At 43.2% G+C, this 17,509-nt stretch overlaps 1 protein-coding gene across 4 annotated transcripts; it reads left to right on the top strand.

Moving 5' to 3' along the window:
* Window positions 1-2,336: 2,336 nt before the first annotated feature.
* Window positions 2,337-17,317, top strand: tbpl1 (TBP-like 1). 4 transcript variants are annotated; one of them, XM_048250297.1, is made up of 8 exons: window positions 2,337-2,496; window positions 3,221-3,454; window positions 3,584-3,846; window positions 4,090-4,172; window positions 4,683-4,746; window positions 4,853-4,956; window positions 12,386-12,480; window positions 15,965-17,317. In XM_048250297.1, exons 3-8 carry the CDS (start codon window positions 3,712-3,714, stop codon window positions 16,042-16,044), a joined length of 561 nt encoding a protein of 186 aa, XP_048106254.1. In that variant the 5' UTR covers window positions 2,337-2,496; window positions 3,221-3,454; window positions 3,584-3,711; the 3' UTR covers window positions 16,045-17,317. The 4 variants fall into 4 exon arrangements, with proteins under 4 accessions (XP_048106254.1, XP_048106255.1, XP_048106253.1 ...); XM_048250298.1 differs by having other exon boundaries at window positions 2,337-2,546; window positions 3,647-3,846; XM_048250296.1 differs by having other exon boundaries at window positions 2,337-2,546.
* The last annotated feature ends 192 nt before the right edge of the window (window positions 17,318-17,509 follow it).

Raw genomic sequence — 17,509 nt, 5'->3', positions numbered from 1 at the left:
TCGCATGAAGTGAAGGCCTCTGCAGAAGTAAGCATTGAGCTCTTCCTGGCGTCTAACCCCCTCACAGTCAGCCTTATTGAACCTGGTCCTGTGCGTGTAGTTTCTTCCTGTGATGTCCTCCCAAGAAAAACATTGGCGAACAGTCCGCTGGTCCAACTTCACCGAGCCAAAGCAGCAAGACGAGGTCACCATAGCAATAGGGACTGTAAAGGGGAGACAGTGCAGAGGAAGGCTCATGCGCAAGATCAGGACGCTAATGAGAAGAGGCACTGAACCTGCCGTGTTGATCACAGCAGAGACAGAGACGTCCAGGTGCCTTTGATTGTTGTTCATCGTCTGGTCTGCCGGCCTTTGGAAGATTCCGGAAATCCCTGTGTTGTCCTTCGCTTCGCGTCCTCGAGACTAAGGAGCTGCAAGCAAGCATGCCTTTTCCCTGACCACTCCTCTGTAACTCCAAACATAACCGTGGAAAAAGAAGGCCTCTGGACTGCTAACCTTCAACATGATTGACCTTTGAAATCTTTTTGGTCTTAACTGTGATCAATATTTTATTTTTTTGAAGAGCAAGCACAGGCACACATTTCACAAAGTAGCCTACATACAACATGGCTTACGTGGAGCCAAAATGCACTAAATTAGACATCAACACATCAGCAAAGTGACATATTGACAAAGTGAGATTTTGTTTTTTTTTTAAAAGAGGATAGTATGTTTACTTCATTCCAAAGGGAAAATACAAGATGCTAGAAAGAATGCTTGCATCTGGACGATTGGAAAATTTGGTGAAAATAACTTTATGGTATCCATACGGGGTCAACCAAGAGTAAAACTTAGTGAAGATCAGACAAAAGATAAGTGAACACAAACACACGGGCACTCACACACACACACACACATCCACACCCACACTTGGCTGTGTGAACGTAGCACAAGAGTGATGTATCGCAGTGTTTACCTTTTGTGTGCTGTGTGTTTATGGATCTCCGACTTAATGAATAGGGCATTATTCCCCACAGGAAGAGCTTTTCTGAGATGACGCATGCTTTTATGGTCTATAAACACACTCCTGTAGATGCAGTTCAGTCCGCAAGGATGCAAGAGATATGGAGAACCCTAAAGGAATCGTCGCTTGTGGTCTGCTTAGACACGAACCTGCTTTAAATCTCAAGGCTTTATAGTAAACAGTCCGGGACGTCTGAGCAGGGCTTTCAGTGGGAATTTATTTTATTTACAGGCCCGACTTAATTCTCCAAGGAGAGACCCTTGAGATTGCACAAAAGGGCGATCTGGTATCTGCTTAAGACCCACAACAACAGCAGTGAATCTTCATAAAGTGAACGCGCTGTTGTGTTTGGGAAACTTCCAGTTAAAAGCAAAGTGCCGGTGTGTGTCTCTGTGCTTCTCTTTAGTGTGTGTGTGTGTGTGTTTGTATATGGGTTGGGTGGGGGCTTAAGAGCAAAAAGAAATGAGGGGGTAGAATGGAAGAAGACAAACAGAGAGAAAAATAAGACAGAGAACAGGAGACAGGACCGCACCACACAACCCTCTTGATAATTCCCTAAAAGTTTCTGGGGGAAATAAGTCCAAACTCCCCATTGAGGAAACCAAGCTTGATAAACAAATGCAAATAGGCAACAATGACAAGGGCTCTGTAGTGTGAGCTCATTCACATTAGTGCCTCTAGGAAGAGTCCTCGGCCCATTCATCGTCCGGCCGCACAGCTGGGATGTCTCACCGGTAATGACCTGCACTCTCACAGCCCACATGTCAGAGACGGCTACTTGGATTCCTCTGTCAGTTTTCCAACGGCCGCAAAACCACAAACAATGCACCAGGGGTCCCAGATGTGCGTTCAGCCCGCCACGCAAAGACAAAAGCTGCCTGCTCTGAGGACCTGACTGGACGTGAGACAAGAGAAAATAAACACCAGCTTTCACACTGATCTCACTGTAAACCCTGGAGAGGTCACACAGTCAGAGCTTTCCAAAGGAAAAGGGTGTCAAATGCAAATCCCATTAACCATGGTGTTGGATGGTTGCAGCTTGTTTGGCAGGATTCTGTTGAGGCTTTCATGGCCGGCTGAACTTCTGTGGTGATGAATCAGAACTCTGTTTCATTGCAAGTAAACAGTTTTCATTTGGCGGTTTCTGTTTTACAAATACTTTAATCCTATTAGCTTACAACGTAGTGCCATTTTAAGTTTACAATAGGAGGTTTGCTTCAAGCCAGTCTTGTTTCCCATCACACACGTACAGACATTTATGTCCACTAGATGTCGCAACAGTTTTTTTCAGCTAGAACTTCCTCCTCAAACATTTCTCTACACACAGAACCTGGAAACGTTGACGTCAGGAAGTCGACCACAACCAAAACAGTAACCTCAATCGTTACATGAAGTTTTCCCTTGTTTTAAAGCTAGTAAAGTGTAGCCTTCGGGGAAACCATCAGACACATGCGATATTCGCACCTATGACCATGCATCCCCTCACAATTACAGTGAGTGTGATTCACTAATGGTACCGGGCTCCAGCTAAAATAGCATACCGGTACGTTACCTAGCGAGTAGCTAGCATGTACGACTGACCGAGGGGGGCATGTGTAATTTAGGTGTCCGGTTAGCAACGCTATCTGGGTTGAATACTTTGTATCTTTGTGAACTACCCATACTGTAGTGCGGCTTGACAGACAACAAGTGCATGAGACGTTGTTTATAATTAGACTGTTAATTGCTTCATTTTTCGACAGCAGTGAATTTTGACGGATTATGTACGTTATGCCAACTACCAAATTATATATGTCGCCGTTATTGTTTTGTGATGAACCCAAGTAAGGTGGCTAGCTAGCTACTAGCTTCCCTTGCATCCTGTTAGCCAGAACCGCACTCGCTAACAAGCTTGTTCTTTGTTTGTGGAAACAGCTAAGAGCTAACAGTCATGATATATTCCACTTTTAGCTTGTCAGATTCAGCAGAATCTTACCTGTTTCAACCATTCTTGCATTGCTAACTATTAATACACTTTTGTGACTACTATAGCATAGTTAGCTGTCCAGCTAAGGCGACTGTACCATTTAGTTTTCAAGTAACGTTAGCGCTAAGGTTGATGGCTGATAAACGTCCACATGCTTGTCAAATCATTTTTGCGAGAACACAGCTGTTGCTGTTGTTCAGCTGAGTGTCTAACATTAATGTTATCCATATTGTGTGCTTATGCGTTCTTAGAGTTCTGAATACAGGACCACACCTGCCCCCTGAGGAAACGGAGAAACTGACCCATGGTTGACTGTCGCAGACAGTTAGCTAGCTAGAAGCATCCATGGTACCTCGAGATAAGCCGTCAACAAGCCCTCACGAGAAGGCACCAGCTACATAAAAGTAATTCGAACCCTCTTGGTCGCAGGCGAACAGAAACATCTGAAGGAAAACTGTCCAAGTAAACACAAAGAAATAATACAGGTGGGTCGTGCTGTGCCCTTGTTATAACAAACATAAACTTAAATTCTAATGCATCAGGGCACGCGCTTGTACCAGTTAACGTTACAGTATCCAAGCCATTTGCTGATTTTTGTACACTGCTGTTACTAGGTAACAGGAGACCTGCTGTCATATCTACCTGCCGTTGAAGGCCATTGCTGTTTCGCATTCCAGTTGTCCATTTAGTTCCTGGCATGCACATCTGTCAACTCCGGCAAGTGTATCTTTAAGGCGCCCTCATGGATCCCGGCAACGATGTGGCGCTGGATATCATAATAACTAACGTCGTGGCCACCTTTAGGACCAGATGCCATCTGAATCTGCGGACCATTGCACTAGAGGGATTGAATGTCATTTACAAACCAGAATTCGGGGTGAGATTAATATTTGAACATGCATTGTGGATGTATGCGAGTGGATACTCTGCCAGTATAGTCTGGATTGCGATTGCATACCATTTAAAGGCTAAGTCACTGACCCACTAAGCAGTGATTGACAGCCATCCTACACTTTAGTTACTGCCATGCAATGTAAGCAGCCACAATTCCCTAGAAGTGTTCATCTAATACCTTGTCCAATCTTGGACTTGCTTTCCTTCTCTCTCTCTGGGGCCTCAGAAAGTCTTGATGAAGCTACGTAAGCCTAAAATCACCGCCTCTATCTGGTCCTCAGGAAAGATCATTTGCACTGGAGCAACAAGGTGAGACTGACCTCAAACAAGCAATGGATTGCCATCCATTGAATATATGGTTTAATGGTGGTTTATGTTCATAATTCAGCATTATTTAACATAATGTAACTATTGTGCATTATCTGACTTGACATTGCCATAGAATGATTTTGTGATTTTTTGGGCTCACTAAATGCAGATGCATGTTCCCTTCTGAAGGGCCTTTCTTCATTTGTATATTCTAGCTCAGGATTTATTACTGGGCAGCCGTGGCCTACTGGTTAGCACTTCGGACTTGTAACCGGAGGGTTGCCGGTTCGAACCCCAACCAGTAGGCACGGCTGAAGTGCCCTTGAGCAAGGCACCTAACCCCTTACTGCTCCCCGAGCACAGCTGTTGTTGCACATCTACTGCTTGTTTACTTGGGGATCAATAAAGTGGCCATCTATCTACTCATATTGTGTGTGTGTATGTGTGTATGTGTGTGTGGGTGTGTTTGTGTGTCTGCATGTGTCTCTATTTGTATATGTGTGTGTTTAGTGAAGAGGACGCCAAGGCGGGTGCTCGAAGGCTCGCTCGTGTTTTGCAGAAACTTGGCTTCAAGGTGTGTGACAACATATTCTTAATTAATTAGCCCAGCACATCTCTAACTCCTTAATCAGTAAAATGTGCCAAAATGGACACCTTTAACTGCTCTAATGCATCTGCAGGTGAGGTTCTCGGCCTTCAAGGTGGTAAACGTCCTGGCTGTTTGCTCTCTGCCCTTTCAAGTCCATCTCATCCAGTTCACTAAGAACAACCGTCCCATCGCCAGGTAAGGAACACACTAACACACTCTACAGCCTGCAATATGGCTGATGGATTCCCCTCACTCACTGTGGGCTGGTTCCACAAGAATAGTGAGTACCTAGCGTGAACTCCCTACTCAGGCCAAAGAGAACTTGATTTGAATAACCTCCACCCAAAGGCGTCTCTAACCTTTCCAACGCTTGGACACCATCACTGCAGTGTCTCTCTCTCTCTCTCTGTCTGTCTATGTCTCTCTCTCTCTCTCTCTGTCTGTCTCTCTCTCTCTCTCTCTCTCTTTCTCTCTGTCAATTCAATTCAATGAGCTTTATTGGCATGACTTTGCATTGTACAATATCGCCAAAGCAGTAACATTTAAAATAAGATAGATAGATAGATAGATAGATTCAAGGAAATTCAAGAAATAATAAATAATAATAAAGCAATAACAGTAAAATAAGTAAGGGATAATGTATAGAACGCCGGTTATTATTGGGAAAATAAGTCCCGACAGGGCGAACCGGACTTGTTCCGCCCTGAAGGGACTTATTTTCCCAATAATAACCGGCGTTCTATACATTGAAATAAATAGTTCGCAACAACACACGCTGAACTTGAATCAAACATTCTTTAGAACACAGCTGCTTGCCGTCTGCTTTCACTTTTGAATGAAGTTCCAGTCCTTGCGTAGTGATATGAAAGACCTGAGGTAGAAGCACCAACTGCATTGCCATTGACAGCGGTCATTATTTTTTTCAGAGGTCCTTTCCTCGAAAATAATGACCGCTAGAACTTTGGGAAATCCCATTTAAGTCAATGGAGCATTCTACTTGCCTTGTGAAGAGCCGTGTAATAAACAGCAGTAATAATGTCAATAACAGTAATAATATGTATGATTTTCAATAATAGTAATATTAATAACGATTAAATAAAAAATAAATTATTAGAGAATAACTAATGTATAGAACAGAAGGGATCAATTCCCAGAAAAAAATATTAATTAATTAATTAAATAAATGAATGAGAGGTTGAAACAAACACATAAGTCTTTTTTGTGTGTGTGGGGTGCCCTCACTGGTTTGAGGTTGTATCTCTTTTTTTGTGGCATGCCGATACATATTTTGCTGCTGCTAGTGCAGTTTCTTTCATCTCTCCAAATATATATTTCATTTTTCCTTCATTAGTTTGTTCTGTGAACTCTGGGCATATCTGTCTGTCTCTCTCTCTCTCTCTCTCTCTGTCTCTGTCTGTCTCTCTCTGTGTCTATTTCTGTCTCTGTCTCTCTCTAATGCTGGTGCGATCATTAGCAGCGAATAGTTCTTGAACAGTAGGAGAATCTGCTGATTAGCTAATGCAGCTGGACTGTGTTGAGACTCCAGTCAGGAGTCACAGTGCCAAAGTGATCCCAGGACACTTCTCGTCTCAAAATGTTTATTTTTGAGAAAGCTGCTGTTTAGCTGAAGTAGGCCAATTCCAAAAAAATAAGGCTTCCAAGATTGTTAATGCTCTTCAGAAGTGGATGAAGTTCCATCAGGTAGGTTAGCCTGAGACGGAATTCATGACTGGTGGTAGCCATCTTGATCTGACTCAGGACTCAGGTGCTGTATGGAATCTTGGTGAATGATTGCTATTTGATCCAGTCCAAAACGCACCCCTCCACTCCTCAAGCAGCAGTGTAGTTGATTGGTCGGCATAGAGTATTAGTGGTGTAGTGCACCCTCAGATTGGAAGGCTGGAGGCACCTGACGACAAGAAATGAATTGGTGTATTATTATATTGGTTTATTAGGACGTGCCTTCATGTTTCTCTTTGGTTGAAGGAACAGTCCAGAGGAGGAGGTTTAACAAACTAACAGTCTAACCTCGATTTCTGAGTTGATTTACCCTGAGATGAGATGGGGAAACTCTGAGACTAAGGTTTGATACAGCTGATCTGAGTTAGTTCAGTTTACACCTAAGACCAAGTTTGTTCCCTCTCGCATGCCAGACAACTATGAAAAGCTATCATTCCTTCTGTGCGTGCAATAATTCAGTCTGACACCCCCACCATTAGCCTAGCTTTGCATAATTCACTAAAACCCCACCGTTAGCCTAACTTTGCATAATTCACTACAACCCCACCATTAGCCTAGCTTCGCATAATTCACTACAACCCCACCGTTAGCCTAGCTTCGCATAATTCACTACACCCCCACCGTTAGCCTAGCTTATACATCAGTTGGCCTATAGGTCCCAGAAGTGGCAAAATAGACTTCCTCCAACAAATCCTTTCTGGGCCTGGGCAATATAAATTAATTTGGCTGTGCATTGGATAGATTAGTGAGAAAATGTCACCTTACGTCCAATAGCTTCTCAGTAGGAAGGAGGAGATACAGAGTGGGTTTGAAGAAAATCTGCTTGTGAGCATGTTAGGTTCACAGGTTTGGTCTAAGTTCCTTACAGGAACACAGAAAGCCTAGAAATTCCCTTAACCCATTCGTGCTGGATGCTGCACGACGCAACATTCTATCTCCCGCCTGTTGCTGCGTAGCGCAGCATTGACTCTCCCGCTGGTTGCTGCGTAGCGCAGCATGCTTTTTATTTCATGTTTCTAGGTGTACAGAGGCTTAGATATTAAGGTTTTGGTAGACGTTGACAATTCTTAGTATTTTTTCAGAAAACCCTTAGGAAATAAGGTTATTTAGTCTAGAATGCCATAGGATTCTATAGGCGTTTTTAGCAGGCATTTCAGGAGTAAATGGGTTAACAAACTCAAAACTGAAAAGGAGGAAGCAAATCAGGCATGGAGATGCAGTTATGCTGGTTAAATGGTGCGTGAACGCCCTCTGGTGGTAAAAGCAGGACAGTGCCAGGCAGGTCTGCAGGGTGTTCACCTCATCAACCCTATTTCTACACAAATGAGATTAAAGTGGCAAATGTAAAATATGCAGCCTTGATTTGGCCAACAAAGTACACCGAGTGGAAGAAGGTCTGTAGTACAAAGTTAAGCTGTACTAGAACCAAGTTTGTTTTTTTTAAATGTAAAACACACAGGCTACGTCTCACTGTTTTCCTAATAGCATGTTTGACTGTAAACTCTACACAGTTAGGACTGAATTACAACAAAACTGAAGTTATATAATATTTGGCTCCCCTAGCTCTGTTGTCAGTTTGACAAATGCACTTGGTCCTCTGTCTGCAAATTTGCAGTCTAGTAAGACATATTGGTGTCCTGCTGGATAGTTCATTGCATTTTGAAGTTCATGGATGCTTCTAGCTAGCTAAGACAGACAGTCTATTGCACATGGAAACATTATTGCACTGGTTGTAGATATTGCACGCGTGTTATTGTTATTGAGAAAGTATAGCATATGCTTTATCAGAGGGTCACTGGCTCGTGTGTGTAGGCCCATGGCTCACGTGTGTGTAGGCCCATGGGTGTGTGTGTAGGCCCATGGCTCATATGTGTGTAGGCCCATGGTTGTGTAGGCCCATGGCTCATGTGTGTGTAGCCCCATGGCGTGTGTGTAGGCCCATGTGAGTGTAGGCCCATGTGAGTGTAGGCCCATGTGTGTGTAGGCCCATGTGTGTGTATGCGATGCGTGTGTAGGCCTATGGCCCATGTGTGTGTAGGCTCGTGTGTGTAGGCCCATGACTAATGTGTGTGTAGGCCCATGTGTGTGTAGGCTCGTGTGTGTAGGCCCATGGCTCATTGGTGTGTAGGCCCATGGGAAGAAGCTGTTTTTCAGTCTGTTTGTTCTGTCTTTATGCTTCTGCATGTCCTTCCAGAGGGCAGCAGGCAGAGCAGGTGCTGTGCAGGATGGAGGTGGTCTCTGATAATCCTTTGAGTTCTGGAGAGCCATCAAGAGCTGGCCATGTCACCCAGGGAGGGCAGGGGACAGCCGAGTGTTTTTCCGGCGGTGTTTATCACCCTATGCAGCTTCTTATCAGCCACGGTGCACCCGGCGTGCCACACAGTGACGGAGTGTGACATCACACTCTGGATGGTGGCATGGTAGAATGACACCAGCAGCCTCTCCTCTAGTTTATTCCTCCTCCTTCTCCTTATTTTTTTTAAATATTTGTTTTGGGCTTTTTATACCTTTTAATCAGACAGGACAGTAGAGAGAGGGACAGGAAGCGAGTGGGAGAGAGACATGGGGCGGGACCAGGGCTCGAAATTAACGATGTCCCGACGTCCCGGGGACCATAAAAAATGCTTCCGGGACACAATAGAATGATGTCTGGGACAACTCTGGGACAGCAGAGTAATGATGTCTGGGACAGCAGAGTAAGTATCTTTCTCGTCCGAATAAAATTAAACAAAATTTGATCTGCCGTAACGGACAGCTGGCAAAAGCAGCAGCCAGCTGATCTGTAAAGAAGCGGTTTTGTACATGCAGCCTCACAACACTGTTTTGGCTACTGCTCTTCAAATCACTGTAGGCTACAATGTTATTTTTGGTACAAATATAGTAATGAGCCAAATGAGTTAGTGCTTGGCGTTTCCTTTAGAACTCCCGCGTATTGGTTAAATGAATATTAATGACCTCATAGGCCGACACAAAAATAGGGCACGGGCGGTAGCCTAATGGGTCACTTTCCGATATAGAGGTTAACTTGCCTAACTAGCAGGCAGGTAAATGGCATTTGTTTTCATGAAATTGTGAACATTTTTGACTGATAGTGTAGGCCTAAGGTTAGGCTAAACTGGTGTTCTAAAAAAAACCACATGACAGTCCTCTCCGACTAAAACGCTGCGTGTTTTCTGTCAGTGACAGACAAACGTCATCAATATCATGCTGAGCTAAATAGCCTACTGCAACTGCAATTTGACAAAATGATAGTGTTTTAAAGTAGCCTATAACAATGAAAACAGTTATTTAAGTTAGCTTTTGACGTTTCGCTGTGGCAGTTCTAAGGCTAGGGGTGTCCAAACTGCGGCCCGCCACGCACTTTAATCCGGCCCGCCGAGCATTTATTAGTTTATCATAGAGATTTATAGAGGTTTATCAGAGATTCAAATTACTGTAGAGCGGTGTATCCCCTCCCCCTCCCCCCTGACTCGAGGTTGCCAACCCAGATGCCGAAACACTACTGACTTTGTGATTAGTAAATAGGTAGAGGGTGGTGCATTAGGCCAAAACACAACATGACATGATAAAACACAACATCAACATCAGTTGAGGGCTGCAACTTCACTTTTTAAATGACAATATCCTGGCCGGACTACTGTTGTCAGTGATAGAAGTATTTGAAATGAACATGCTTTCTTAATGTCTAGTGACATATCAGGGCCATTTTATGATTAATTGAAATACATTTCTTACATACGGTTCATTTAATTGGGAATGCATTTCAGTGTGCACAAGAGGGTGAGAGCGCGGCAGGAGAGTAGCCTATCTGACAGCTTTGTGGTAATTTCCCACGCTACTTATTGTTTTCACTTAGATCTGTGGCCATGACATCACACCAAACTGACATTGAAATTAAAGACACTTGAAAATAGATTATTGATGGAATGTTTTACAACCCTGTCCGTCAAAACGATGGACAATGAGAACGTCTAGTGCAACCTCAAAAAATAGCCAAAAGCGCAACCTCTGAAAATGAGTGTTGTGTGAAACAGCAGATGATTAATGTTGATAAAATGGTGTTTAATAAATTGTTCAGAACTGACATGGTGGACCAGAACGAGTTAATTAAGTGATGCAAGCCAAGGTACTGATTATTATGCTGTTTATTATGTAGAATGGGAAAAAAACAAGAACTTGAATTTGGGACACTGGTGTTTAAGTCCGGGACAGTTCCAAGTAGAATTCGGGACAGCTGCGGGACACTGAGAAAAAAAGTTAATTTCGAGCCCTGGGCGGGACCATGGCGGGAAATGACATGGGTTGGACTCCAATGGGCACGTGGGCCCGAATATGGTATGGGCGCTGTAACCAGTTACCCCATAGCACCCCCATAGCCCCCTCACAGCACCCCCATAGCCCCCTCACAGCATCCCCATAGCCCCCTAACAGCACCCCCATAGCCCCCTCACAGCACCCCCTTAGCCCCCTCACAGCACCCCCATAGCGCCCCCACAGCTTGTTCCTTCTTAAGACTCTCAGGAAGTGAATTCGCTGCTGGGCCTGCAGGGCTACATACACCGGCGCCGCCATGACTGTGGCACACTCCGCTTACGACATTAATTATATTAGATTCCATTGTTTTCAGCACAACTCCACACACCAGCATCGCACTTTGCCGCCCTTTACTGTTCAGAGAACTTGCTAATGGCCAATGTAACGTTAGAACCCGGCTGTTTCTTTTAATCAGCATGTTACAGCTTCTCTGTTAGCTTCTACTAGTGCAAGAGGATAACATTAGACAAACACAAACGCTACCGTTTGATTATTAACACTGATTGTTTGCTCCTTCAGTCCCGATAGATTATGAACAGGGGCGTTATTAGGGGGTGGACATTGTCGCTGGCATTTGTCCATCTTTTTAGAAAACAAAAGACAAATCAGTTCTAACTACTGACCAATAATTCCAGCGGCGGACTACGCGAGCAAGTGTAACAGGTCGTAATTCGTCGGCCTTTCACGGCCCTCGAACCCGCCACCTCGACATACACTGGCATGGTAGTCGAACGCTCTAACCACTGAGCTAAAAGCCCAGGCTTCCAACTCAGCGGTTAGAAGCGTTCTTAAGGTTAGGGGTGTGAGGATTTACACGCGCAACTAGCATGCTAGCTCAGTTCGCCTCTGTTACACTAGATAACCTAAACAAAAACTAGCATGCTAGCTCAGTTCGCCTCTGTTACACTAGATAACCTAAACAAAAACGAGATTGCAAAAGGAAAGCAGATAGAAAGTACTGAAACAAATCTACAACACGTGTGCAGTTTTCATGCGCACAGGAGAGAGAGTATGGACAGGTCTGACGTGATCGTTGGTTTCTGGTGGTAACTTGCCAATCACTGAAGAAATACTTAAGGTTATGGATATAATGAACATTCTGAAAACAAAAGGAACTGCAGTCACACCGTGCAGGCTACTCGGAAGGTACAGCAAAGAAAAAATATTCAAACAGCAATGTCATGCGCTTTTTAGCTCAGTTTTAGCCCCAAAACGCCACCGGCCCACCGGGAATTTGTAAATTCTCCCGATTCTCCCAAATGAGGAGCAGGATAGCAGTGGATGACTCTCCTGTTGCTGTATCAGCAGATGAGAAGGGTCTCAGCGTTCCACTGACGTGACTGGCTAAGCTCATAGGTTGGTGAAGGAGAATGCTTAATTGTAACCAGCTACATGAGCAGTGATTCTATGCTTATTTGAGAAAGCACGGCATTTACGAAAGCAAAAATTTCCCTGCCAGACCTTTACAAAATATGACCGCTGTGTAAATCATCATAAATAATACTAACACCAAACACACCTGGCTCTTACTAATGTGTGTCTCTGTTTTATCTGTGTGTGTGTGTTTCAGTTATGAGCCTGAACTCCACCCTGCTGCATCATACCGCATTAAACAGCTCAGGGCTACAATACAGATCTTCTCCACCGGCAGCATCACTCTCACAGGTATACACACACACACACACACACACACACACACACTCTCTTACTTACTCATGCAAGTACAGAGTAATACACAAATACAGAAATACACTGGTACAACCTCATGCACATACACAGAAGTGCACACACACACACACATTCATGCAAGCTGACACTCAAACACATAAACACACACTAGGGTTTCTAATGAATAATCAATGATTCATTATTTGTCATTAAGAAATTAGTCGACTGATTTCAAAACTAAATGAATAATTCTTAAGGTCTCGCACACTTTTAGAACAGCACAAATTTCTCATGCAGAAGTGGAGAGTTACCTCAAAGATAGCCCGTCTCTCCTAAATACAAATCCCACAGGTTGCTGGAAAATCAACGCAACAAGATTCCCGAGGCTTGCCAATGTAGCACGGCGCTATGTACCCGCAACCTCTGTCACCTGACCAAGTATTTTCAGCAGGCGGACTGACAGTAAACTGATTGTGCAGACGCCTCACCCCAGATATGTTCATTTTTCTGAATAAGAACATAGACTAACCAACCTGTGACTTTAGGAAGTCGCTGGTTCAGGAAGTTGTTTAAAGATCATGTTTTTTTGTTTTTTATTAGCCTACAGGTGTCCAGCCTATTTTTTAAAGTAGCCTGCAACAGGCCTACGGTCCGTGGCCTTAAGCCACGTAAAAGTGCCAATAAATTAATTGCTGCGACTAGCAAATACATTTCAAAAAGTTGAATGTAAAACAGCACGTTTTCATTATTGCTATTCATCTTTCTTTGTTTTCCTACAAGTGTCCTGCCTTATGCCTTGTAAAATTGGCAATAAATATGTTGCCCCGGCGATCATATATCTACTTTAAATTTGAATGTAAAATGGCTTTTTTCAATAAAGTAATTTATTGAGGAATTTTTCATAATGGGGGCCAGCGGACGACATCCGGGTTGAATGAATCATCAATTATGTAAGGGATAATGTATAGAACGTCGGTCATTATGGGGAAAATAAGTCCCGACTTATTAGGGACTTATTTACCCATAATAACTGGCGTTCTATACATTATCCCGCTTATTATACGGCTACTTGCCAAAACGAAAAAATAAACTCCATGATATGTCTCTTTACACTTATTTGTTACCGTTTCGTCGTGGCTTTTGCTGAGAAACAAATAGTTCGCAACACACGCTGAACTTGAATCAAACAATCTTTAGAACACAGCTGATCAACCGTCTGCTTTCACTTTTGAATGAAGTTCCAAGCACAAACTCCGTTGCCATTGACAGCGGTCATTCTTGTTTTCAGAGGTCCTTTTCCAAGAAATAATGACCGCTAGAACTTTCGGAAATCCCATTCAAGTCAATGGAGCATTCTACTTGCATTGTGAAGAGCCGTATAATAATGTTCATTAACGTTAGTGAAAGTTCCTGTAAATGTTCAACCCTAACGCACACTCACACAACCTCATACTCACACGTTCTCTCTCTCTCTCTCTCTCTCTCTCTCTCCCATGTGTATACACACACACACACAAACAGGGGGCTTATCTGCCAGTAGGGTTACAGTAGCCCATGTTCTTTCCATCCTTATGTGTTATATAAGATCAGCTAGACCTCATTTAAAATAAAGTATCATAATATATGATTAGACTTCAGGTGTGTGTGAGAGAGAGGGGGGCTGGATAAGTGTGTGGTGGAATGTGGTCATGTAGAGCAGATTATGGATCAAAGCACTCCAACCAGGCCCTTTTAAAGGAAGAAAACATTTGTTCCCCTATATAATGTGTGTGTGTGTGTGTGTGAGAGAGAGAATTGTGTGTTTGAGAACCCAAATATTTGAGACTTCAACACTTTTACATATTGCCTTCAGCGCTGCGCAGCCTCAGGTCAGCTCACTTCACTTGATCAGTTCTTGGCGAACGGTAGTGTCACACGAAGTTAGCTAAACTGCTAGAATGAGCAACAAAAAACAAGCATCTTTACATTACATTACATTACATTTAGCAGACACTTTTTGACCAAAGTGACTTACATATGTCAGCTATATTACAAGGGATCACATTGTCCCCAGAGCAACTTGGGGTTAAGTGCCTTGCTCAAGGGCACAACGGTGGAAGCCGGGAATTGAACCGACAACTTTCAGGCTACTGCACGCTAGCCCAGCTCCTTAACCACTACACTACCACCGCCCACTATCTTTAGCAGGTCACTGGCCAGAGTGTTTGAGTTGCGAGAGCCGCTGCAGAGATTTCTTACAGAAAAAAAGTCACCGTTAGCTGCACATTTTAGTGATGAGGACTGGGTGTCAAAACTCGCTTACCTGTGTGACATATTCGGGTTGCTTAATGACCTCAACCTGTCACTCCAGGGGAGAATGACGACTGTCTTTAAACTGGCAGATAAAGTCGCTGCATTTAAAGCCAAGCTTGATTTGTAGGGGGACGAAAGTGGACGAGGGGGTGTATTTGATATGTTTCAAAAAAAGTAGTGGGGGTTTTGGGAGAGACTGAGGCAGGGCCCTTTCTCTCAAGAGCTGGTGCGTGATCACCTTGTTGCGCTCTCAAATGAGTTTGAGCGTTACTTCCCATCCTTCAAAGATTCACGGCAAACCAATGAGTGGGTCCGCAACCCATTTGTCAATATCCCGAATAGTCCTAACTTGTCAGCGCAGGAGGAAGAGCAGTTGATCGAAATTGCAAATGACGGTGGTCTTAAGAGTGTGTATAAGGAAACCTCTCTGGTGGGTTTTGGATCAAAACCAAAGCAGAATATCCCGAGATAGCCCGAAAAGCGCTGAAAACGTTTCCCACCACGTATCTATGCGAGGCGGGTTTTTTCGCAATGACTGCAACTAGACAAATTGCGCAAATCGACTGGACATTTCAAACACACTGAGGGGTGTCACTGTCTTCCATCACCCCAGATGGAAGCTTCTTGTTGCAGGGAAACAAGCAGGGGCTCCCCACTGATTTATTATTAAGAATGCACGCGTTTAGTTCCCATGTTTTGTTCCCATATTTTGTTAAGCATGTTCACACTTATAGATGTAGCTTCAAGTTGTTCAATATTCATAGTTCATATTGTTCAATTTTCACTTCAAGTTCACGTTTTTCACAAGAGATCTTACCTTCACTGTTCATACATAACTGGAGCTAGTTCTTTTCAAGTAATGCATGCACAACACATATGGAACATGGTACCACAGTAGTCTTCTACCGTGATCTCTCACAGTACTCATGATCACTTACCTGTGTGTGTGTGTGTGTGTGAGGCTGTTTGGCCAAACTGCAACAATTTCATTCTGTAACAAACACTGTGATTATACTATTGATGTTATTACAATGTAAGCACATTGTTTGCGGTTATTGTTAAACATGTCTGGTCAGTAACCATAACCGAGTTTGGATTTGTTGTGCATAGCTGATGATGTGATCACTAGGCTTTAAGTTCTGAAGTTCCAATATTCTTAAACGTTGATGTTCCTCTTTCCCGTCCCCAGGACCAGATGTGCAGACTGTGGCCACTGCCGTGGAGCAGATATACCCGCTGCTGTTCGAATGTCGGAAGATAAAGCACTGAGATAACTCACACACACACACACATTGAAAAGCACCTTACAAAAGATGTTTTTAATTGATTTTAACTTTTTTGTTTGTTTGTTTGGTTGGTTGGTTGTAATGCGAGTGGCAGCTTTTGCCCCAGAGGGTCTCCGTCCTATCGTCAGTCCTCCCGGGTTTGAGTTGCAAGCGTTGGAGACACCGTTGCATGAGAACATTGTGAACTTGTGAAATTTAATCGAGCACCCCCAGCTAAAAAAAACCCTGAACATTCTGAGGACTCCTAGGGTGTAATGCTTAAAGCCAACATCAGACTGGCTGTTGTGTTCAAATCGCTGTGCTACAATCATTGAAACAAAGAGTGATAAACATGCAAGGCTCTGTTTTGTTTTCAATTGGCCGTAGCACAATGAACAGTAGGGAAAGACAGTCCTGAACAGTTCTTATCGCCAGTCCTTTTATGATCAGTAGGAGAGAGAGAGAATATGTGTGTGAAAGAGAGAATGTGTGCATGACTGAATGAATGTGTTTGTTAAAGAGAGAATGTGTGTGTGAAAGAGAGAATGTGTGTGTGAAAGAGAGAATGTGTGTGTGAAAGAGAGCGAGAGAACTGTGGGCTCTCAATGTAAAGATGTGATAGGATTTTTTTTTTTATTATTTGTTTATTTTTATCTTAACTATGTGAACTGACTGGCAAATCGTCTTTTACATCAACATCTGTGACTGCACATTACACTCCTACTGGTTGTTTCGGTCTTTCTTTTTCATTTTAATTAAAAATAATTGTATCTCTGTATTTTACTACACATACTGTTAGCCATGTTCTGTCAAAGACTGTCTTAACAGTAATAACACTCATAACACTTGAAGCCCTTCCATCGAGTGACCCCACATATGTAGACTGCCGTACCTGAGCATACCTGCCTACTCTGAAGCAAGCTTAAGCCCTCCTGCTATGAAAGAATAGTAATAACTCATCTCTGTGAAGGGCAAGTTTGGGTTCTGTAGTTATAACTCAAGTTCATCTCTGTGAAGGGCAAGTTTTGGGTTCTGTACAAAGTCTCACACAACGTCATGTTTCTTTTTTTTTGTATTTTGTAAAAAAAAAAGTTTTCAAAAATTAAATAAAAAAAATTCTAAAAAGTGTATAACCTAAAACAAATGCTGTCATATTTGATTTATTCTTGTTCAAGGAATGAATAGGCACTCTTAACAGTTTTTTGTTAAGATTCCCCCCCTCCGCGTACAAATATCCCACTATGGACGTGCATACCATACAATAACTGATGACAATTGATTTATTTGATGTTATAGGTTAGACACAAAAAATCACCGCAGTGTAGATTAAGCTATCGCTCATGAATGCGGAAGTAATTGTTTTTAAATAGAGGCGGTCTTGTGCGTCTCCACGTTACACGATTGGCCAAAGTCATCCCAACACCGAGAACACGCACAGATCTGAGCTGAAAGCCTAGTTTCACAAATAG

Source organism: Alosa alosa, chromosome 8 (genome assembly GCF_017589495.1).
Source record: "Alosa alosa isolate M-15738 ecotype Scorff River chromosome 8, AALO_Geno_1.1, whole genome shotgun sequence".
Lineage (NCBI taxonomy): Eukaryota > Metazoa > Chordata > Actinopteri > Clupeiformes > Clupeidae > Alosa > Alosa alosa.
This window is presented reverse-complemented; position numbering and strand designations above follow the sequence as displayed.